The 23500-nt window shown below is 36.8% G+C and overlaps 2 protein-coding genes and 1 pseudogene across 3 annotated transcripts in view; 1 reads left to right on the top strand and 2 right to left on the bottom strand.

Annotated features, from left to right (window-relative positions):
• Nucleotides 1-23500, bottom strand: part of GAS2 (growth arrest specific 2) — a 259404-nt gene that overhangs the window by 138086 nt on the left and 97818 nt on the right. The gene's annotated exons all lie outside the window — the stretch shown is intronic.
• Nucleotides 15968-16747, bottom strand: LOC308503927 (small ribosomal subunit protein eS4-like; annotated as a pseudogene). Its single transcript has one exon. The product of its transcript is annotated as a small ribosomal subunit protein eS4-like (transcript).
• FANCF (FA complementation group F) lies at nucleotides 16819-21968 on the top strand. Its single transcript, XM_081062769.1, has one exon. It carries the CDS (start codon nucleotides 19104-19106, stop codon nucleotides 20181-20183), a length of 1080 nt encoding a protein of 359 aa, XP_080918895.1. The 5' UTR covers nucleotides 16819-19103; the 3' UTR covers nucleotides 20184-21968.

Below are 23500 nucleotides of genomic sequence, written 5' to 3' on the forward strand. Positions count from 1 at the left end.
TTTTACACAGGAGATAGACTAAAAGTATTTCATGAAATATGCCATTTATCTCATCTAGTTTTAAATATCCTATGTGATATGTACTGTTGTGTGATTTTCCTTATCTAAGCTTAAGTTGGGTTTTCATTAAATAGTTTTGTGGTTTGTTTCTAAATCTTTTATAAATATCTGTGCCATTCTAATTGGTCAAATTTAATATGAATGCTTAATAGAAGATATTTTTATTTCAATAACCCTGTCTTTCTTTTGCACCACTGTTATCTCTAGCATCTAGAATACCATTGGGCATATAGGAGGCACTCAATAAATAGTTATTGAATGAATGAATATTATAAAAGATTCCAGTCTCTTGGGAAGCTTACTACTAATTGGTTATATTTTTATATATTGTCTTTAATTTAGTAGTTTGGAACTCAGAATCGAAAAATAATGTTAAAATAACATTATAAATGATGGTTTAATTCCCAGGCTAGAATCATTTCATCTGGTAAAATGTAACTAGAGTTCAGTAAAACAGATGCTTGCCTGTGTGCCAGGCTTATAAATGAGGTCAGTCTGTGTCACTTGTCACTTCATTAAAAACCAAGGTTGATTTTGACTCAAGGTTTAATCATAACCAATATAATATGAGTACAATGAAAAGCAATAGAAAATATTACTACTTCAGTGGCTTTCAAACTTTTTTTTATTGTGACCCACAATAAGAAATACACTATGAAACACACATAGAAACACGCTCAGATACACACAACTAAAACATGCTTCAGAAAACACTTAACCTTACCAAGTTAATGCACTCTTTGGCTTTCTTCTTGTCTTTTGTATGTCATTCAATTGAAAAGAAATGCTGTTGGAGAACTGCTAAATTTATTTCAAACCCACAGTTTGAAAAAAATCTGACTTAGAATCTAAAGAGAAAGTCAACCAAAATTGAGGTAGGGTACCAATGAACAGACGGTTTCATTCTAAAGTCCCAAACAGACGTATGTATTTATCATCGGCAGTAGACTTGACATGATGTAATGTCACAATATCCCAAAAACTGTACACCCTCACACCTCCATGCTTTTGCTCATGCCGACTAAAATGATCTTTTACCTTTTACTTTCTCCCTCTGAGTAAATCGGATTCATTCTTCCAAGATTAGTCATAGGTATAGGTAAGTATCTTCTCTGTGGTTCTCTTGATCTCCTTGGTAGAAATATTTCTGTGTCTGTTTTGCTCTGAGGCTTTGTTCATTCCTTTTATGTCTCATTTATAATGTACTATCACAGTTATTTTCTTACACATCTTTCTCCCTTACTAAAACTGTGAGTCCCTAGAGAGCCGGCGCTCGGTTATTCATCTTTGCATGTAAGTCCTCAGCACAGTACCAGAACCTCAGGTTGTTGAATGATTGAATGAATAAATAAATGAACCATATAGCCACTGAATATCTGAAAAACAAAAAGCAGGTTTCACTGGGTGATGGGACAGATAAGGAAGGAAGGACTGTGCCCGTCAAAGAGGAACTAAATGGAAATCCCTTTGTAAAGGTGGTACCAGTTGTTGATTTTGCACCCTTGTTGATAGAAAAATGTACATTATAAGTAAGATCTTACTGTCACATTTCTTGGGACTCTCTTGCAGATAGACCTTGTTCCAATCATCCATTTATTTTTCAGAACATTGATAATGACCAATTTAGGATTACTTTGTTGAAGGATGAAAAAACTGGCTGATATTTCCATAATTGAAACTGTAACCTGTTTCACAAACATGGAACCTCTGCTAACTGCTGATTTACACAAAGCAGTTTGAGAAATGACTCTTAAAATTATCTCATGGAAGGGTTTTTCTAGTATCCAATAGCAGACCAAGCAACATACCATGGTAGCATGCCAAGCCCAAAGTGACAGGACTACAGAGAAAAGAGTCAGAGTTAGTGAAGCTTCTTTTGTCAAAAGGAAATGTTGCCATGATGCTGCTGTCACAGCCATTTGGACTCTAGAGCCTTTTGCCAAAAGATTCCTCCAGACATTCTTCCCACCCAAGCTGTCTAGGTATAGACATAGTAAATTGTAAAAATAGTAGTCAGTACAGTTAGCATAATAATTAAGAGTTCTAATAATCAAGTTCTAACTTCTTCACTAACTTGCTAAAATTTATGGGCAAATTAGTTAACCTTTCTAACTAATAGCCCCTCTCTCATAGGCCTGTCTTGAGCATTGTATGACACATGTAAAATATTTAAATTACTATCTGACATATAACAAATGTGAAAAGGGTGTTAGGAATTTTATTAATTGAGAACTTAAATTATCTTATTGACTCATTACGACAATCCCCTAAGATAAGGACATTACCATCATTAAGAATACAGATCAGACAATTTTATTCATCTTGTTTTTCTGAATCTTTCTCTCCTCCCCAATCTATGGCATCCTATTCTGTACCATTTTAGACATCCAGTGGCTTCATCATTCATTCATTCATTCATTCATTCATTCATTCATTCATTCTCCAACCTTCTCTGTACACTTGTTATTTGAAGATGAAGTTGCAGGCCTGGCTCTCCAGGAGCTCACAGGTTAATAGGGAAATAATGGTCCATTAAATAGGACAGGTAGAATTCGGACTCATGTCTGATTCAGAATGATTTGAAAGTCTGTGCTCATTTCCCTCTTTTGCTGCCTCATTTCCTTCCTTCCTTCCTTTTCTTCCTCCTTGCTTTCTTTGTAGGAGGAGTAAGAGTCTATACATCTGTAGTTTTTACCTCTGAAATAAAACTTAGATTAATTTATGTGCAAATGTTTACATGTGACAATAAAATACTCTGAGAGAAAAACAAATAAATCATTTTTGAAAAGAGGAGACTATTTCTGTCAGGTAACATAACAAGGCCAGACAAGCTGCCTCTGGCTGAGGATTCCACATCACCTAGAATTAAATCAAATACTTTAGAGCAGTATGAAAAACAAAAAAACAAAAACAAGAAAAACCTCACAAAAGGAACACAGCAAAAGATATTGAGAGAAAATTTCTGACCGAGAAAAGTCAAGCGGTTTCAAATCCAACACAGAAATACTCTCTTTGCTTTTAGGTTTAGCTGCTGGAAAGTATAGAAGGAAATCAAGAAAGTTGTCATTTTAATTAGCTGCCATAGCCTGTGCAGGCTTAATAACCTAGGGACTGAAAGAGATTTATTATAAGGAATTGACTCACACATTTATGTAGACTGACAAGATCCAAAATCTTCAGGGTGACTTGGAAAGCTGGAGACCCATGACAGCCAACGGTGTAGCTCTAGTCTGAAGGCTAGAAGGCTTAGGACCAAGGAAGAGCCAATGATTCAGTTTGAGTCTGAAGACAGGAAAAAGGTGATATTCCAGTAGAAAGGAAGTCAAGTAGGAGAAATTCTTTCTTACTCGGGGAAAAGTCAGCTTTTTTATTCTACTCAGGCCTTCAATTGATTGGATTTGGGCTAGGGTTTCTGGCAGGAATTCCCACCCATTCTCATGAATTTTTTTCACTTTCCTGTTCCCGAATCCCAAGAAAAGTTGGTCGGGTAATCGGGGAAATCAGCTCCTTGAACCCAGGTGCTTGGTAGTATCGGCCATCACTTTGTGGAAACAATTCATCATGGAGAACAGAAAACATTTTATATCTCAGGATTCGGGAATGGGAAAGTGAAAAAAATTCCTGAGAATGGGCGGGAATTCCAACCCAGAAACCCTAGATGAGGCCCTCCCACCTTAAGGAGGTCAATCAGCTTTATTCAGTCTACCAATTTAAATTTTATTCTCATGCAAAAACATCCTCAGGGAAACACCCAAAATAATGTTTGATTAAATATGTGGGCCCAGTCAATTCGACACATAAAATGAACCATCACAGGAGAAATAGCTGACAAGAACACAGGTACTGATTTAAATACTCATAATCTTTATGACGCTCAGAAATCTAAATATGCCATTTTCTATGCAAATTAATATGCTAGCATGGAAATAAACATGCGTGGCTTGAAAACAAGAATACGAAACAAAAATAGGAAGGGTCTGCGTGACTTCCATTTGAAATAAAGCATAATGACCGAGGTTCTGACATATGCCTTTAGTACCAAAGTAGCATTTCTGCATCAAAAACTGCTTAACCTATGAATACACAATAAATGTAAATGTTCAACTAATCTTATGTAACAACTGTAGCCACTAACTGTTCCTGTTCTTATATCTCTACATATATTTGAATAGAAAATCAGTCAGAATCTTTTCTTTAGACATTTCTTTCCCTTTAAAATACCATTTATCTGCTATGTTGTTTTCCAAAAGTACCATTTATTCTGCTAGCAATAATTTATTAAAATGAGTCATGATTTGTTCTTCCCGTGGGAGACAAAGTCCTAACTTCATAGAATTTATATTTAACTGAAGTGAGACAGAAATTAAACAAATAAGCCAATAAAAATTAATACATAATATATCATGTGATAATAAGTGTGCTCTACAGAAAGATAAAATGAGAGTAAGGGTGAGAGAAAATACTGAGAGATGGCAGACGTTACATGGAAGGCCTTGCCAATAAAGCAACACCTGAGCAGAGAACCAAAGGAAGTAAGTATACCACATAGATTCCTAAAGACTCTTTCAGACACAGGAATAATTAGTGCAAAGTCACTGAGGCAGGGGGATGCCACAAATCAAATGTTCCAGAAAATCAAGGAGGCTCCTATGGCAGATATAAGTAAAGGGGGACTACGAGATAATATCAGAGAGATTGGTGTTTGGTAAGAGGAGGTTCAAATCCCATAAGGCCTTGTCAGTCTTTGTAAGGACTTGTTTTCTCTGAGAATTTGACCAGAGAGGTGACATGATCAGATTTACAGTTTAAAGCTGTCACTCTGACTCCTGGGTGAAGAATAGACTGTAGGAGGACATGGAAGGACATGGTGGCTATTATAATAATCCAGCTGAGAGGTGACAGTGAGTTGGATGAGAGTGATTGCAATGGAGTTACGGTAAGTAATTAGATTCTGCATATCTTTTGTATGGTCATTCTCTTTTCTGCACACTGTTTTCTTCTTTCCTCCCACTAATTCTTCCCAATATATTCATTTTATAATGAAGCAGATGAATTACGTAAGCACAAAATCCTAGTCTAGAATACTACATCACCCATGATATGGGTCACTATGATTTTTATTTTAAATTTTACAACTGATGAATGGATATGTAGTGTGTGAGACAAACAAGCAGGACTCCAATTTTTTTTTTTTTGTATAAACAATTACAGAAACAAGTTGCCATTTACTGAAATGAAAAAGACTTAAGAAAAAGTTATTTTGTTTTGCCATATCTTGTTTCGAGGGGAGTAGAATTAGATTTCTAGTTTCGAACAAGTTACGTTTGAAATAACTATTTGATATCCAAAGGAAGCTATGTGTGGTCAGTGGAGCCAGTAAGAGGGTGAATCAAAGATAACTGAGTCTTTCAAAAGCAAATCTTATGTGTCTATACAAGTATTAAGATGTCTCTACTCCTCTTCTTACCAACACATCCAGATGCATTAAAGTCTCTCACTTCAACTATTGGGAAATTGATGAATAAAAGTAGAAATACTAATTATCATTTCTAATTGTTTACCTACTCATTGTTGTATAACTCTGGGGGAGACCCAGTTTATTACTAAATTGTGAAATGAATTTAAATCCTAATAAAATGTATTAATAGTAATGTTGATTACAGGTCAAGATATGATGCTCACAAATTGGGCTGCCCAGCTGGACAACAAAAGCTCTGGGGAGAAAGGGTGTGAGAAAATAGAGTGGTCATGACCCTGCAGGTTAAGAAAAGAAAATAATCTCATATAGAATATCCTGTTCAGGAGATAACCAACAGTTTTTTCTTTCCCTATTTTCTCTCATCTTTGCCTTCTTTGTATTCAGAATTTAATTGGATCTCTTATTCTTCATATATATATAATGTACATAGATATTAAATATATGGAAGATTTTTATTTTTATTTTTATTTCTGGTCCAGGAAAGTATAACGTAGTAGGGTTTGATTGTTTTTATGCTGTCTCAATCCAGTTTTCAGGCCCTGGGTAGATTCTGGGCAGTTCCCTTCATAAGCAGCCAACTAAGTCCTTACCCTAACCATGTCCCTTACTGGACTTTCTCACTCTGAGCCACTATGCACAGACCTAATCTCCTTGCAGCCAGGTGTCAGAAAAATAGGGAGAGGCCCAATACCCTGAGGGTTGGCAAAATTATTCAAATTAGTCAGTTCCCGGGGAGCTCCAGAAAATTAACTAAATCTACCCAGCTTGCCATACAGAAGCTCCAACTTGCTGTTACCCTGTCCCAGCGTGCCACCTTTTGTGTGGCTTTCTCTGGCAGCCTTCTCTCATTCAGAGTTATAATAGAGTTTTGATTTTCATCTGTCCAAGTGTCAGTGTGTTTTGATGTATCCTGCCATGAAAATAATCTTTAAATTTCATAAAACAGGAAGAAAGGGATGGAAACCTCAGATTTAATATTCTCACTACTTTCCTTTCTTCATCTTATTCACACTTATAAAGTTCCTTTCCTCTTCTGTGATTACCAGATTCTTCCTGCTTCATTGTCCTTCTCTCTTAAAATATTTCTTCCTTCCTACTATTCCCTCTCTATAGAAATATCAGGATCATACTTCCCTGTGTTCATGAATTTCTGTGTGTTATCTCAAAATACTTTGTAAAAGTAAAAAGTAAAGATTTGAGTAAAAAATATTACAATTTTAATAGAGTAATAATGAAAATATCCAGCATGTAGTATAAAAGCATGTAAATGCTCTACGTAACATACACACACACACACACACACACACACACACACACACACAGAGTCATAACAGATACCATCAGTAGGAGAGACATAAGCAATACTTCTGTGTGATATCCACTGTAATTGAATTGCTTTTGACTATATACACCATCAGAATATTCTGTAGCTCATACATCTTATATCTTATGAATAAAGTATGGGGATGTTTTTCACTTATTAATATTGTTTTACCACTGGTTTGCAGATTTGTTAAAGCATAAGGTTTACTTCTAGATACTTTCTAAGTTTTGTTTTGTTTTGTTTCCTAGTCCAGTAATTCTTTATAGTTTATCTGGATTATACATTGTACTTTTTTTTTCCCCTCCAACATGTGAACATCCTCTTTACAGTCATTCAATTTCTCCTTTACACAATTCTGTTCTATTTTTTCTTTTTCTTACATCAGTCCTCTTTGCTTCAACAGATATCTATTTTCAACATTCTATGCCTTAGGCAGATCTCCCTAATTGGTTCTGGTATCTGTCATGTGCTGAATTAAGAAGAGTGAGGAGGTTACCCAACTCCCTTCATTAATGACATATGTTGCTGCAGCTCATAAAGAGACTATGAAAAGCTGCAAGTTTCAGAAAACATAGCCAAGTTTAAGACCCAAAAATCTAAGAGAGGAATCAGAAGAGACATCAACAACTGGTATATGCTATTGTTTTACAGTTTGTAGAAATCATAGATGTGATTGAAATAAAAAAAATCAATTTACTTTAAAACATTTTTAGTTCCTTGTTCATGAATAAATTTGGCCTGTAGTTTTATTCAGACAATGTGATACCACCTAAAGATATTTTTATTGTTTAGTAAATAAGAATATTTCTTTGAAATAACAGGAAGAAAGTATGATCCAAGAGGCACAGGAAGTATAAAAATATACTATAGAAAAATGTTTACTTAACACTCTTCCTCTGAATTATTAAATAATTTCTAAAATGTTATATACTCAGCCTTAAATATTGCACTAAAATTGCTAATAAAATTTTACATTTAGTCTTAAATATTTGTGCTTGACACACAGAAGGCAAGGAAATAAACTAGGCACTGTACCAAGAAAGTATATGATTTACATCTTATGGCTTTGTTTAATTTCTTTGCTGAGCGAGCAAAAGCCTGCCAGACTATACATTAATTTGTTTTCATGAAGGCAGAGTTTATAAGTGGAAACAATTTATGTATGAGAATTATACAGATGTCTTCACAAATACAGATGCTACTTTTTTCCAAAACAAATTGGCAATTTCCACAATTTGGAGTTTATGATTTCAACAAAGTGCAGTCATTTTTGTTTTTCAATTTTGGAATTAAAGAGTAGATGAAGACTCTGACAATGTTTTTGGAATGCTTCTTGCCATATCATGAACTTACCTCAGAATATTTCCTAATTTTCTTTTACATTTAGGAAATCTTTATTAAGTACCTTTATTAAGGTGGGTACTGCAGGAATACAAAGATGAATTAGACAGTCTTTCCCTTGAAGAATTGTCCACTGGTGAAGGAAACAGACTTATAAAGAATTAGCCTAATGCAGAATGAAATAAGTGCTAAATATAGATACAAACCACGACCTAAGGAAGAGCAAGGAGATGCAAGATCAGCACGTCGCTGGGAATCAGGGAAAGTGGCATGGTGGGGTGACCCTTACAGAACAAAGTAGGAGAGGGGAGCCCATGCTGGAGCTTTGAAAATGTACAGTCTTCAGGGAACGAGAGGCAGTCTGGAGAACGTGGGGATTCGAGTGACAGAGGGTAATAGTAGGGAATTTAGATGGCTTTGAATACTATATTAAAAAGTTTGGGCTCTTAATAATGCAACTCAATACTCAATTCAATTAATTTTCTAACAGGTTTGGTTATCAATTCAGTTGTAAATATCACACAACTATATATTTTATCCTCTGATGAAAATTTCCATTTTTTATCCACAAGGAAGAGTTATATGGCCCCATGTTCACCATAACTCTTTATGGTCTATATTCAGAGAGACACTTCATATTAGGAAGGAATGTCTCCTTTTTTGGAAAAAAATAGACAACTTTCATATTATTTATTAACTATTTCTCATCACTTGGACCTACAACTTCTTACAAGTTATTTTATACTTTCTTTGAAAAAATTAATTACATAATTTTAACTACAGGGGTTTAAAAATATTATTGGACCATTAAGTAATCATTACCTCACAGATTTTAAGCCTGGTTTTGAATTAAGCACCTTTCCCCAGATCACCTAATGCTTCCACTACGATTGCAAGGTAACAAACTACCCCAGATTCAACGGTGTAAATCAACTGCCACGTAATTTTGCTAACACAGTTTATGGGAAACATCAGACAAAGCACCAGAGGAATGGTTTATCTCTGCCCTACAATGTCTGGTTCTCAGGTTAAAACTCAAACAGGGATTGTAATAATCTGCAGGCTCTGTCACTCATATATCTAGTGCCTGGGCTGGGCTGACAAAAGCCTGCTCCATGTGAATTGACTTCTCACATCATAGTGACCAGATTTCCTGAGGGAGAGTTGCTAGAGGAATTTCTGCGAGCAGGAGCAATGGGTGGAAGCTGCATGACTTAGGATCTAACCTCAGGAGTCATACAGCATCCCTTCTGCTACGCATTATTGGACAAACTGGTCACAAATCCATCTTTTCAATGGGAGGAGTTTCAAATATTCCTGAGGCCATGTTTAAAACGGCCACACCCAGTATCCCAATCCTATGACTATTGATTATTTGGAGTTTTCTTCTCTCTTAGACTGGGTCTTGCTGATACAGCCTCTGCTTTATTATATACCTAGAGCATGAGATGGCACATAGTATGGGTTCAAAATGTATGAGTTGAAAAAGTAAATAAACTTTTCCAAATGCATCTTGCTCACCTCATTTCTTTCATCTTTCCAGTCCTCATAGCTAGAATATCCTTTTCATTCCTCTGTCTACTAATAGTCTCTCTCTCTCTCTCTCTCTCTCTCTCTCTCTCTCTCTCTCTCTCTCTCTCTCTCTCTCTCTCTCACACACACACACACACACACACACACACACAAACACACACACTTAGCATGGTTACTAGTATATCGTCTCCGTACAATCGATAGTAGAGGTTTTTTTTTCCTCTTTCTCTTTAGATTGTACGGAGACGATATACTAGTAACCATGCTAAGTGCCTTGCAAACACGATTTCATTGAGTCCTCATAACAACTTTATGACAAATATTATTATCTACTCTTTCTGAATCAAGAAACAGACTCAGAAAAATTAACTAACATGCCTGAGGTGAACTTAAAAGCAACACTGCCAGCAATCCCAGGTCTGCTTGATTCCAAAATTTTATTGAGCTCAACAGACACATACTGAACACCAATCATGTATCAGTGATTATGCTAGGAACGAAAGATACAAAGACTTAGCCCCTCCCCTTTGGGAGCTTCAAGTCTAACGAAAAGAAGTCTCACCATCTAAAAAAAGGTGTATTCTCTCCACTCTACTATCTTGCATTCCTGCATTGTGTGAGGTACTGCAGAAAGTACTGTGAACATTAAAAATACAGTAAAGACACAGTCATCCCATTTAAAAAGCTTAAGTTGGAGCTAAGATGCACATATCTACTTGAAAATGTAATTGGCCTGTATGTTCTTGTCCTTTTTGTGGAGAAGTGACCCGGTTCAAACACGTGGTATATTGAATCCTTGTGGTGGCAACGTACCTAGCTTAGTGATGGATTTAGTAGGCTCATATCATTAAACATTTGGATCGTAAAAAGAACCTCACTTGTAGTAAAAGGCAGTAACTAGTAAGTGACAAATTAACAATCCAACCACAAGTGTTACAGGAATCTCAAAGTGAAACAGATTACTTTCTGCTGGAGTTATCAGGAAAGACTCATAAAAGAGGTAGGATTCGATCTGGGTTTTGTAGCATAGAAGGAAGTGTTTCATATGAAGCAAAAAGGGAAGACAATGATTCCAGGTGTAAGAAACATAGTCACAAAGCAGTTGAGAAAGGAAAAAAAAAAAAACAAGACTTTTCTGGAATAAAAATAAAACTAGTTTAGTCAAACAGGAGGTAAGGTGAATTTTTTTTTGAAACATCATAATATAAAGCCTGCATAGATTTCTAACTACCTTTGAGTTCCTATACTACACAAATAATATTTAGCTCCCTTTTTCTGAGTGCTTTGTATTCCAAGCTGAGACTTATTCTGACCATATATATAAACAAATGAGTTAACAGAAAAAATAAAAATACAGAAAGAAAAAAGGAGGAAGGAGGGAAGGAAGGAAGGGAGGGAAGAAGGAAGGAAACAAGGACGAAAAGAAGGAAGGAAAGAAGGAAGGAAGGAAGGAAGGAAGGAAGGAAGGAAGGAAGGAAGGAAGGAAGGAAGGAAGGAAGGAAAGAAGGAAGGAAAGAAGGAAGGAAAGCAGGGAAGGAAATTTTAGAATTAGAAAGCAAACTTGGCAGTGTGTAAATAGTACCTAACTAAGGCACTTACCATGGATGGTGTATGAAGCAGATTTTTGATTTCTGGATTACCTGCTAAAAGAGATGTCATACACAAACAATTCAACATAGTTAAATAAATGTCTTATGACTCTCTGCTTCCAAAATACCCCACCTTTCTCAGAATAGATTTTTCTTCTGGCAGTTTCAGTTGCCTGTTTCTTTTAATGCTGTGCTGGAAATCCTTCCAATTTCTTACTAACTGGCCATCAGATTAATATTAATTATGTTCCTTGACCATACCAATAATGAGACTACAAAATTCAAGAACACATAGATTTAAAGTTGAAAATACTTACTGCTAGAACTTCAGTGCTACGTTTAGTGTACTCTAGGCTTTAAAGGTAGAGAAGAATAAGGGAAAATTTTGCAGCTAGTATAGATAATAAAAGGTAAATTGATGTTAAACCACACTGTAGAGATATTCGGTTAAAATTAAATTAAGCTACTTTTTTCTTTTACTGATATCTAAGTAAAACTAACTAAAATCATCACATTGGAAAGCTAAAGAACATGGAGTTCACGTTAATAATTTCTTATTATGAAGAATTGCAGTTATTAACTGATATTGCCATGGTTGGGCAGAAAATAAGAACACCAAATTGTTTTTTCCTCACTAAATGAATAAAATCATGTGAATATTGTTTTTCTATAACCAAGAACACCAAGAAGTGCAAACTTTATCTGAACTAGAAATAGTTAAGAATTCTACGCTTTAAAAATTATCATTTTTACTAACAAAAATGTTTACTATGAAATTTGATATTCTTATTTGCTTTAAATGATATTATTGATTGATTGCAATCCTAAACTTTATAATATTTCAAGAACATTATTATTTAGGAAAATATTTATCTGAAAATTTTCTCAATATTTCCCGTTATACAGTCAAATTTAATCTGCTACATAATTTTTTAAGATTTTGCCTTTATTTTTATCACTACTTCCCTCCTTCTATACCACAATACCCTCAGTAATTTTGTCTTGCTCTGAACTCTTTGCATTTTCTAACATGCTAAATTGGCCACTGAATACTGAAATGTCTTCAAATGGACCCAGGTACTACCCACAACCTAATAACCGAGATGTTGCTTCATGTATACATATCCTCCTCCATGTACAGCATCAAAAAAAAAAAAAAAAAAAAGATGACTACCAAAATTATATAAACTAGGGGAAAGGTGAAGACACACCATATTCTAAGATAATAAGAAACAGGGGCTTTTACCTATCTGATCTGTGTAAGTAAGTATATGCAAACTGTTAGAAAATTATAACATTCATTAATTCACTCAAAAGAATAAAGGGAAAAGAACTATTAGCTTATGGCACTTTTGCTCCAAATACCTTCTCCCCTTAAATGGAGTGTTTCCCTCAAACGTGATAGAATAGTCCCTTTAAAGCCTTCCTTTATAGTTAAAATTTGGTAACTAACTGATAAAAACATTACCAGAAAGAATTTTTACATTCCAATAAAATGTCTCTGTGATATTGTGAATTTTGTTTTAATCATTTATTTGGCTTATTTCAGCCAGTTTATTTTGAAATGCTAGGAATCTTTGGGGATAACACTCCTTGACATTAATGATATTAACAGACCTGCACAATCTAAGAGCTAAGATTCAGTCTGGAAGTTATTAAAAACAAGAAAGTTTCTTGATAACTTTTCCACTACATTTGCTCCTCATAAGAGAATATTAATAAGGAAAATTAGATTCATCTGTTATCTTCTTAAGGAAAACTTAAAATGAGTTTACAGGTCTATATACATGATTATACATGTATGTTTTTCTTTGCTTCCCATTTCCTTAGCTTTGTTTTATATATATATATATATATATATATATATATATATATATATATATATATATATATATATATACTAATTCTCTTAGGACATTTCTGGTTATATGTCTGGAAACTTCAGCCATCCAGAAAAAAAGAAGGTTGGAAAGTAATGAAAAAAATGTGCTGAAAGAATTCATATAAAAGTTTTGGAGACTTGAAAATGGGAACAACAGACACTTAAAAAGTTATTGAACCAGGAAAAAAAAGCCCTTACTGGCAGGTACTTATATAGCAATATACTGATAACTATGGGATAAAAATAAAGGCATCCAGACATTATTACAGAGCTCTCTTTCATGAAAGCAAAGTTCTAATTCAAAGGAAAAGAGAGATCTGGATTCATATTTCTTTCTTTCTGGATTGGACATTAGAAAAAAAATCACCAATTGCAAAAGAAAATGAAATCTTAAACATAAATATAGTTCAATTATTTAGTTTAAGTATATTCTTCTTAGGAATATTATCCCATTTACTTATGTACAAATACACACGTATACACAAAGGAGGATGAATCACCTGTGTATTGACATAATCTCAAAACAATATATTGCATATTCAATTTATGTCAATATGAATTTGATCATTGTCCCTTATATAGAGATTTCTGTTTTCAAAACAGATGTCCAAGTAGTGGAAAAATTTAAATTTGACAAAAGTCAGAGGAAACTCTTCCAGTAGGATCAATTCAAGTATTTAAGTAGTTTCTGAATATGAGCAATCTAAGAGATATCAAATTAAATGTTCAGGTTCTAGGAATTGAATTGGATAATATTTAAGGAAGAGGGAAATTTCTGTATAAATTATGCCTTTTGCATAATTCGATCCATGTTTTTAATAACTCAACTTTCATGCAATCACAATGTCTTTGGATTCCCATAGTATTCACTATCTGTTCTGCTTATCTAATATGCTAATCTGGCATCCTGAGGAGTGTGAGGTATGACAGTACTCTGGGATTAAGAAAACAAGTTCACGAGAATTTCCTCTGAGCCATGTTTTGCTATGAGTTTTTTTGTTGTCTTTCCCAATTACTAGCATCAGTCAAAATCAATACCAAGCTCCCATTCCATTCCAAATGTAAAGATACTTCACCCAATCACTTAAATGAGAATTTGCAGTCATTTTGCTCCTCCTCTCCATTAAGATCTATAGATTCTTCCTCAGAAGGAATTTTCAAATCTGACCATCACTCTCTCCCACTCCTCCTTAACATTTCCTTTGCCACTTCCTTAGTGAACCTGCCATCTCGTGCTCCTGGACTATGGCAATATTTTCCTAGTGGACCTCCATCTCTAGCCACTTGTCCCAGCTGACTACAGCCCATTTCCTACATTGCTTTATAACAGATATGATGTCATTCTTGTGCTCCAAACTTGTCAACAGCATCTGAATGTCAGTTGAACACAGACCCTGTTCCTTAGGGCAGTATTCTAAAGTCTTCACAATCTGAGTTCATCTACAAATACCTCTAACCATTTCCTACACTAAACAAGAGATTTTCAAGACTATGGATTTATTTCATTGACTTATCTATCTCTACCTACACACATATATTTCTATACACATATATATATTCTAAAGTAGGTGTCTAAAATAATAATTGCAAACTTTTTAATTTTTCCAAGTCAAGAAACCACAAAATGACCATTTACTATAACCATTACTTTACAAAGAAATGCTTTTTTCCCTTCACTTAAATCAATGATATTTATGAAAACATTTTATGTTGTTCTGCCATATATTTGTATGTGTCAGTAACAATGATAAATTTGTCATGGATTGGCAGGAGTTTATGACAATGACAGATATTTGGTCATCACTGCAGTAGACTACTCACCATCCCCTAAACACATGCTGATTGATAATATTATGACTCACAGACTTATGTAACAATGGCTGAAAACTCAGACAATTGTTTCAGTCAAGGTCTGGGCAAGGAACAGGCACAGTCAGCAGTAATTTCGAAGATAATTTAACAGAGATATATTTATAGAAGTGTGGCCAGAGTTAAGGGAATCTACAAGGCATGTCAGGGCACCCAGGGATTAGCAACAGGAGAAATTGCCTAAGGTTGTAGGGAGTAATTGGTGCCATCTGAAGCTCAGGGAGGTGTTTTACAACTTTTTGGAGGAAGAAACCAGAACACTGAGGCCTTAGCAGAGAGCAAAGAGAACCCCTGTACCTCTCTTGTCCTTCTGATTGCTTGCCTGTGCTTCTCATTGGTCAATTCAGCAGCAAGGCAGAGGGCAAGGGGAAAAGGCTGACACAGTTAATATAGATCAGGCCACCCCTCTACACAGAGCTGAGAAAAGAAGGAAGAAAATGGATGGGGTGATATGGGAAAGACAAATGGAGAGTAACTAGTCAACTACTTTCTCGCTGTCCAACTTAATAGAAATTTAAGGCAAGCTAATTTCAATCACACTGACCCCCCCCCCTTTTTTTCCCTTTTCCTTAGCTATTTATGTTAGAATGCCTGTGTTACAGCAATGCTTCTCAACCTTTTTCACCTTATGGTACATGGCAGTCAACCAAAGAGGATTTGAGAAGCATATATAAAAGACTTGGTGAAAAACAAAATTTTTTTGCACTTTCTTTGATAATATGAATAGATATTATTCTACATATTAAATTGATATGAAACTTCCCCAACACATGTAAAACTCTGAAATTTTTTAAAGTGGAAAATTGAGCTTCCTTTCATGATTTTGTTCATGCTATATTATCTTTAATTAAGTACAAAGACTCTTCCAAGCATGTCACCAAAAGATCCTTTCACCCACTGCTCTGTTTGGCTGCCAGTATCTTGTCTCTCTCTTCAGCAATGGTGAGGTGGATATCCTTTCCATGGGGAAGAGAAATTCATGGTTTGTTGTCTTTGCCAATAACAAAAATATTGGAGAGCTGGGTCGCAAAGCTGTTGCCATTGGCATCTTTCACAGGAACCATATCAGAAGTACCAGGGTGTCTCTCTCTGTTGGCGATCATACCAACTCTTCCAGTTAACATCTGCAGTCACCATGCACAGGTTACCAGTGTCAAACTTGATGAAATCAGTACTTTTGCCTGTCTCTAAATCAACTTGAATGGTGTCATTGACCTTGATGAGGGGACCAAAATGCAGACATCATGGGTCACCAGATGCGGGATTCCTTTTGTGCCCACAAAGATCTTTCTCATTCTGCACAACTTGTGCTTGGCCTCCCGTGGTGTAATGTGATGAACAGCAAAGCGACCCTTAGTGTCACAGATCATATGGAAATTCTCTCCGATCTTGCAGATGCTGATGATATGCACAAAAGCATCAGGGGAAGTTACATCAGTTCAGACCTTGCCATCAATCTTAATAAACTGCTGCACGCAGATCTTCTTTACTTCATCTCCTGTTAGGGCATACTTCAGTCTTTTCCTTAGGAAGACGATGAGAGGGAGACATTCTCTCAGCTCGTGGAGACTGGTAGATGGATGAGGAACAAACACACTAGTCAGTTTATCCATCCTCCAATGCTTTGGAGCCGCTACATGCGGCAGATGCTTTTTGGGACCATAAGCCATGGCTGCACTGGGCATCGAAAGAGCAATGAGGTTTTTTTAATATTGTTTTTTTTTTTTTTATGTTTGAAAAGGTCAGTCATAATTCTTGATCAAGATTTTAACAAAGCTCTCTTCGTATTCTTGAGTCACCATTGACTATTGGTGAAATAGGCAAAACCACTTTTACAAGAAACAGTATTATATTTACAAGAAAATAGTATTTACAAGAAATAGTATTTACAAAAAATAGTATTATATTTAAAGAAAAGCTCTTCTGTTCTTTTCCTATAAAGGCAATATATTAAACATTACTATGATGATGCAAATGAATTACATATCCAAAGAAAATTTTTCATATCAAGTATTTCAAAGTTTCATGTAGTTCTAATTTTCAGAATATCCATGCATTGTTAGAGCAGTCTTTCTGCTGCTAGCTTTGAGGCTACCTAAAGTCACGTCCACTGCAAGTGGAAAAGAGTATCTCAAATTTGTGAAAACAGAGATTTGGAGCCATCATCTACATAGCTACAATAAAGTTTAATTTTAAAATTAGGCACAGTAAGTGATTGCTAACAATAACTAAAAACAGAACAATTATAACAATATACTATAATAAAAGTTATGTGAATGTAGTCTGTCTCTCAAAATGTCCTTTTGTACTGTACTCACATTTCTTCTTCTTGTGATGATGTCAGATGATACAATGCCAATGCAATAACATGAAGTAAGATGAATGACTATAGCAACCTCAGCATACCATTTTTTTCCTTTCTTTATTAAGTCAAGAACTTTCACTTTTTCACTTAAAGGAAGTATTTTGTAGCTTCTCTTTGGCACATCTGAATTGTCAGCATCACTACTCTTGCACGTTGGGGCCATGTTGAAGTAAAATAAGGGTGACTTGAACACAAGCTCTGCAATTCTGTAATGATGGACTGATAACCGAGAAGGCTACAAAACGACTAACGCTCAAACAACGTATACAGAATGGATACGCTGGACAAACAGACGTTTCCTGTCCTGGGCATATCTGAGCAGGACTGCTTGAGATTTCATTGTGCTACTCAGAATGGCACACAATTTAAAATGTATGAATTATATATTTACGGAACTTTCCATTTAATATTTTCAGACCATATTTCACCACAGGTAAACTCCAGGAAAGCCAAAAGCACAGTTAAGGGGGCGACTACTATATGTTTTACCTTATGGTATTTCTCTCACTTGAGTTTTCCTTTATTTTGTGATTGTTCAGTTTAAGGCCTAAACAAAATAACAGTCCTTTGTACAGCCTTTCTAGAACTCTCCTGTCAGTTTACATCAGGTCTTTCATAGCATCATTCTCAGATTCAAAAACACTTAAAATCAGATTCGCGTATAGTTAAGTGTTTCTGTGCTCCTCTCTACCTCTGCCTCAAAAATTTAGATTTCTTAAAGTGAAGGGCCTTGTCATACTTATCTTTCAATCCTTAATATTTTACATATAATAGTGGCTTAATAAATGATCATTGAATTATGTTGCATTAAATGGAACATTGCAGAGAAGTTTCAAACCCTTGGCATTTCATTCTTGTCAAAGAGAAAACTTCATAGATATCATTTATGTACTGAAACGAGGCCTAGGTGAACTATGTATACATTATAATTCTCAAGTGAGGATTTACAATACATTTTGAAAATTTTTAAGTGAAAAGATATGACGCAAAAGTTAATCTGCAGACTTGTTGCCAGTATGTCTGTCATCCTGAAGGCAGGTTTATTGGATTTTGCTCACATCCTTGAAAGGATTACGCTCTCTCAACTCAAGTACCTGCAAATTAACTGTTTTCTGGCCTTAAACACTGTTCTCAACACTCATCTTTGAGCTTTTAACTGAAAAGTCTGTTTCTCAAAGAGGCCTTCCGTTTCACCCAATCCTACCTCCAATCCTGAAGACAACAACAAAAACTACTCCAATAAGTACTCAGAATTGGTGTCGTGTTTTGCTTTGCTTTGCAAAAAAGAAGAGAAATGTGAGAGGGGGAAAGTCAATTTTCATTTATTAAAACGAGTGTTCCCACACCTTTTCAAAAAGGAAACAGGGAGAGCTTTGTGACTCATAGCATCTTTCACGTGGCTCTTGGAATTCTTGCCAGGATGCCCTACCCTTATTCTCTCTGTCCTAAGAGCCTCTGCAATATTTATGGCGAAAGGGCCACTTCTCCATTTTAAATTTCGCAGAGTGAAGGTACCCGGATTAAAGCCGCGTTGTCAGATTGACTGGGACTTTGTCCAATAGAATTGTAGATAGGCGTATCATTTCACGGACACTCCAATCAACGCGTAGCGATTCGCTGTCTCGAGGGTGAAAGCGGAAGTAAGGAGCGTGCGGGGCCCCATGGAAGCGCTCTTGCAGCACCTGGACCGCTTTTCTGAGGTTCTGGCCGTCTCCCGCACCACCCACGTCAGCAGCTGGGACCCCGCCACAGTGCGCAGGGCCTTGCAGTGGGCTGGCTACCTGCGCCACATCCACAGGCGCTTTGGCCGTCACGTCCGCATTCGCACGGCTCTAGAGCGGCGGCTGCATAACCAGTGGAAGCAGGTGGGCGGCCCTGGGCCCGCTTCAGTCCCGGGGTTGACGAGCTTTCGGGCCTTGCAGCGCTGCGACCTCCTGCTGTCGCAGCGGCTGCTGGAGAACCCGGCTCTCGGGCATGCCGCCTTTCACAGCCTGCTGCAGCAGCTCTTTCCCGGCCCCGGCGTCCTGGAAGCCGAAGAGGAGACGCTCCAAGGCAGCCTGGCCCTCCTCGCGCGCCGCCGGTCCGCTGTCCACATGCTGCGTTTGAACGGCTATGGAGAGACCTCGGCCCTTCAGGAAGACTCAGTGATGAAGACTCAGGCCGAGCTGCTGCTGGAGCGGCTGCAGCAGGTGGGCAGGGCCGAAGCGGAGGGCCCCGGCAGGTTGCTTAGCAGCCTGTGGGCGCGCTTGCCTCCGGACAACTTCCTGCAGGTGGTGGCGGCCGCGCTATTGCTGCCGTCGTCGGCTCCCCTGCCCCCCAGAGAGCAGTTGGAACTGGACCGCCCCAAAACGCCGGGGGAGGGGAGTCAAGAGCTGGTTTATTGGCTTCTGAGGAAGTCGGATATCATGGCTGCTTTCTGCCGCAGTCTCCCAGCCGGGCTTGTAACTTCGGTGGCAGGCCGCCATCCAGACCTTTTCCAGGCCTATCTGGGTCTGCTGACAAACTGGGGTCGACGTCTGCACTACGATCTTCAGCAAGGCCTTTGGGTTGGAGCTGAGTCCCAAGATGTGCCCTGGGAGGAGTTGTACGGCAGGTTTCAAAGCCTCTGCCAGGCGCCTTCACCCCTGAAAGACGAAGTTCTAACTGCCCTGGAGTCCTGCAAGGCGCAGGACGGAGATTTCGAAGTCCCTGGTCTCAGCATCTGGACAGACCTGTTGTTAGCTCTTGGGAGTGGTGCCTGAGCTTCCATTTGGGAAAATACAAGTTTCAGGTCTCAGCCCAGGCCCCACTTCTCTATGGGCAGTGTTCTGTTATTGATTACTTGAATATATGGTTTACAAAATTAAAATTCCAGTGTTCCCATCAAATCGCCTGTACTTTCATGTGTCCAAAATACTATTTTAGATGCTAGTCTATAATACGTGTAATTTTAATTTACAATTATAAATATGTAAACTAGCTGGTAGTGCCATGGATTTTCTGGATAGAGGAGATAAAATTGAAAGTGTCTTTAAAGCCATGGAATTAATAGTTTGCTTTTTAGAAGTTCCATTTCTAAGAATGCAGAAAAGATAAGTACTTTTCAAAGAATAAGCAGCTTTAAAGGGACAAACAAGACACCTTTTCTTCTGTCAGTATGGTTTTTTTGTGAAGGTTTTTTTTTTTTTTTTTTTTTTGTAATACTCTTCTTCCCCCCATCCTTCCCCACCCACCCTTACCCCCCAGTGGAGCGTTTTCTTTAACCAACAACATGTGTTGTTAAAAATGGTTTGGAAAACTAACTGGCCTATTTGCAGTTTAAACCCTGACTTTGACCCTGGTAACCTAATAACCAATTAACCAGCCTCAATATGTTAATTTGAGAGAATTAAAATTTAAAAATTAAAATTAAAGAATTAATTTAAGAATTAAAATTTAATTAAGAATTAAAATTCTTATTCAAAAAGTTTATTTCTCATTTCTACAAATTACTACTCTGAAATTGAAAGACCAAACAGTAATTTAAAGCATCGACTTAAGGACAAGAAAAAACTTGTTTAAAGTTTAGTAAATACAAATATATGCCTTTAGATATTAATTTAGCATTTGTTGGTAAAAGAATGAGCAAACTTCTGAATTAGAAGGTCCAAATTTTAGTGCAGCTTCTGCCATTGACTATGTTAATAAATCACAACTTTGGTGTTACACTTGCCTCATCTGATAAATGAAATATTTAGACAAAATAGTTAAACTCTCTTATTTTTCCCTTGGTGGCTGTCCTATAGAGACAGTTTAGAATACTTGTTTAGTTTGTGTCAGAACCTAATTTTGTGAGTACCCAGAAGCTCACCAGATGTGGCAGAGTCCCAATCACCAAACTTAATAGCAATTTATTTTGATTAGAGGGATATAACTTTGCATTCATCAAGATATTTTCGTATCTAAATTGGTAGCAAGATTCTTTGGAAAACAATGATATTCAGAAAGCTAATTTCTAATTCCAGAAATAGAATTAGAGCAAAGGCATTGTATAATCTTATAGAATGTTTTATTCTATAGTAGAACCTGTAGTAAACTGTTCCACTAGCAAGTACACTTTTCTAGATGTTCCTGAGATAATACAAGTTCTTATTTCCTGTGGTCTGATTCCTTTTTCTAGCTCTAATCTATGTAGACCATCCTTTTATTGCATTTGTCATTAATGGAAGAATAAAGGCAATTCCTTTTGTCGGTTACATGACACATTTGATTTTAATGTATGGAAAACCTGGGTGTCTAAATAGGGTATTCTTCCCCCTGAGGGCATTTTTAATTGCTCCTATCACAGTAGTGAACACTACCCTCCGTATTTCCCTGAAAATAAGACCTAGCCAGACAATCAGCTCTAATGCACCTTTTGGAGCAAAAATTAATATAAGACCCAATCTTATTTTAAGACCGGGTTTTATATAAGATCAGGTCTTATATAATATAAAATATAACATAATACCCAATCTTATATAAGACCGGATCTTACATTAATTTTTGCTGTAAAAGATGCATTGGAGCTGATGGTCTGGCTAGGTCTTATTTTCGGGGAAACGGTAGGGCCACTTTGGCTAAGTTCCTGAATTAATGCAAGAGTTTTGGCTTCAGTTTCCCTACCTTGTGGCCTGCTCAAAGCATAGTTTCCAAATCCTATTTGCATGCTACTCACATCTGCTTTTGGAGATAGATACCTATGGTGAGGAGGGGAGGGACCTGAAAATTTCCTTTATTTCCTGAAATTCCAACAAAAGCTTTAGAACCATGTTTTATTGAGAATCTAAATGTTTGTAACAGTGGGGCTCTACTGAACATATAGTCAAGGCTTTGCCAAAAGTAGAAGCCCTCATTTTCCCTTTAACTCACAGCAATCAAATTTCTTTCCTCAATACTCCTTTGAAATAAGCCGTGTCAAAGTCACCAATCAACTCCATGATGCCAAATTCAAAGGACACTTTTCTGGTATCAAGTTTCTTGACTGCTCAGTAACATTAGACATTTCAACCACTCCCTTTTGGAAACTAGGCTTGAAATTCTATTGTCATAACTTACGTGACACCACTTTATCCTGGTTTCTTTTTACATTTGTAGCTTTTTCTCAGTCTCATGTCCTGGCTAACTCTTCCCCTAATCGACCTTTCCTGGGATTTCTCAGAGTTTAATAGCCTGCTTCCTCTTTAGTGTACACTTTGATCCCACGTGATCCCATTCATTTTCATGGCTTTTAATGTTGCCAATGTGCTGCCAATTGCACAATTTATATTTCCAGTCCAGAGCTCTCATCAGAGCTTCAGGACAAATATCCCCATTTGAATGTCTCACACGTCTCTCAAACCAAACGTCCAAAACAGGATTCTTAATATTCCCATATAAGCCTGTTTATTCCCCTGTATTTTTCTGTAAATAGCCAGAAACCTGGGAATTTGCCTTGAATTCTTCCTCTTTCCTGACTCTCACATCCATTCCATCAGCATACTTCCCCTTATCTCCATTTCCACTCATGCTTCTAGTATAGGCGAGGATGACCATTGAGTAAATTCTTGTTGGTTCAGGACAGATTTGAGTTATGCCTACTGTCCTGGCATGATTAATACAAGTGTCCCTGTTTTTCTCTTAAAGTTTCCTGGTTTGGTTGGTAATTTTTACGGTCACCTATCCATGCCATCTCTGCCAGATCACTGCAATTAGCTAGTTTCTACTGCACCTCTACAACCCATACACTTAACAGTTCAAGTAGTGGACTCTCAGTCACAGTCACTGAGAAAGTTGAAGTAATTGGAAGAGAACTTAATGCAGACTTTTACCACTACATCTATCTACACTAGCATCTATACCCACATACTTCACCTGTTTGTTTTCAGTGATAAGCTATTCTATATTAAGCCAATTTCTGTAGACTCCAAAAATTCCAGACTTTTTTCAGTTCTTGTAATAGGCTGAGCTTTTTCCTGTCTTAGAACTTGTACTTTCATTATTCCTTCAGCCAAGAATGTTATCACCCAGGTACTTCTCAGCTTGATTTCATTCTCTTATCAAAATGCCAGTATTTACATAT

The sequence above is a fragment of the Rhinolophus hipposideros genome, assembly GCF_964194185.1.
Source record: "Rhinolophus hipposideros genome assembly, chromosome: 10".
Taxonomy (NCBI): domain Eukaryota; kingdom Metazoa; phylum Chordata; class Mammalia; order Chiroptera; family Rhinolophidae; genus Rhinolophus; species Rhinolophus hipposideros.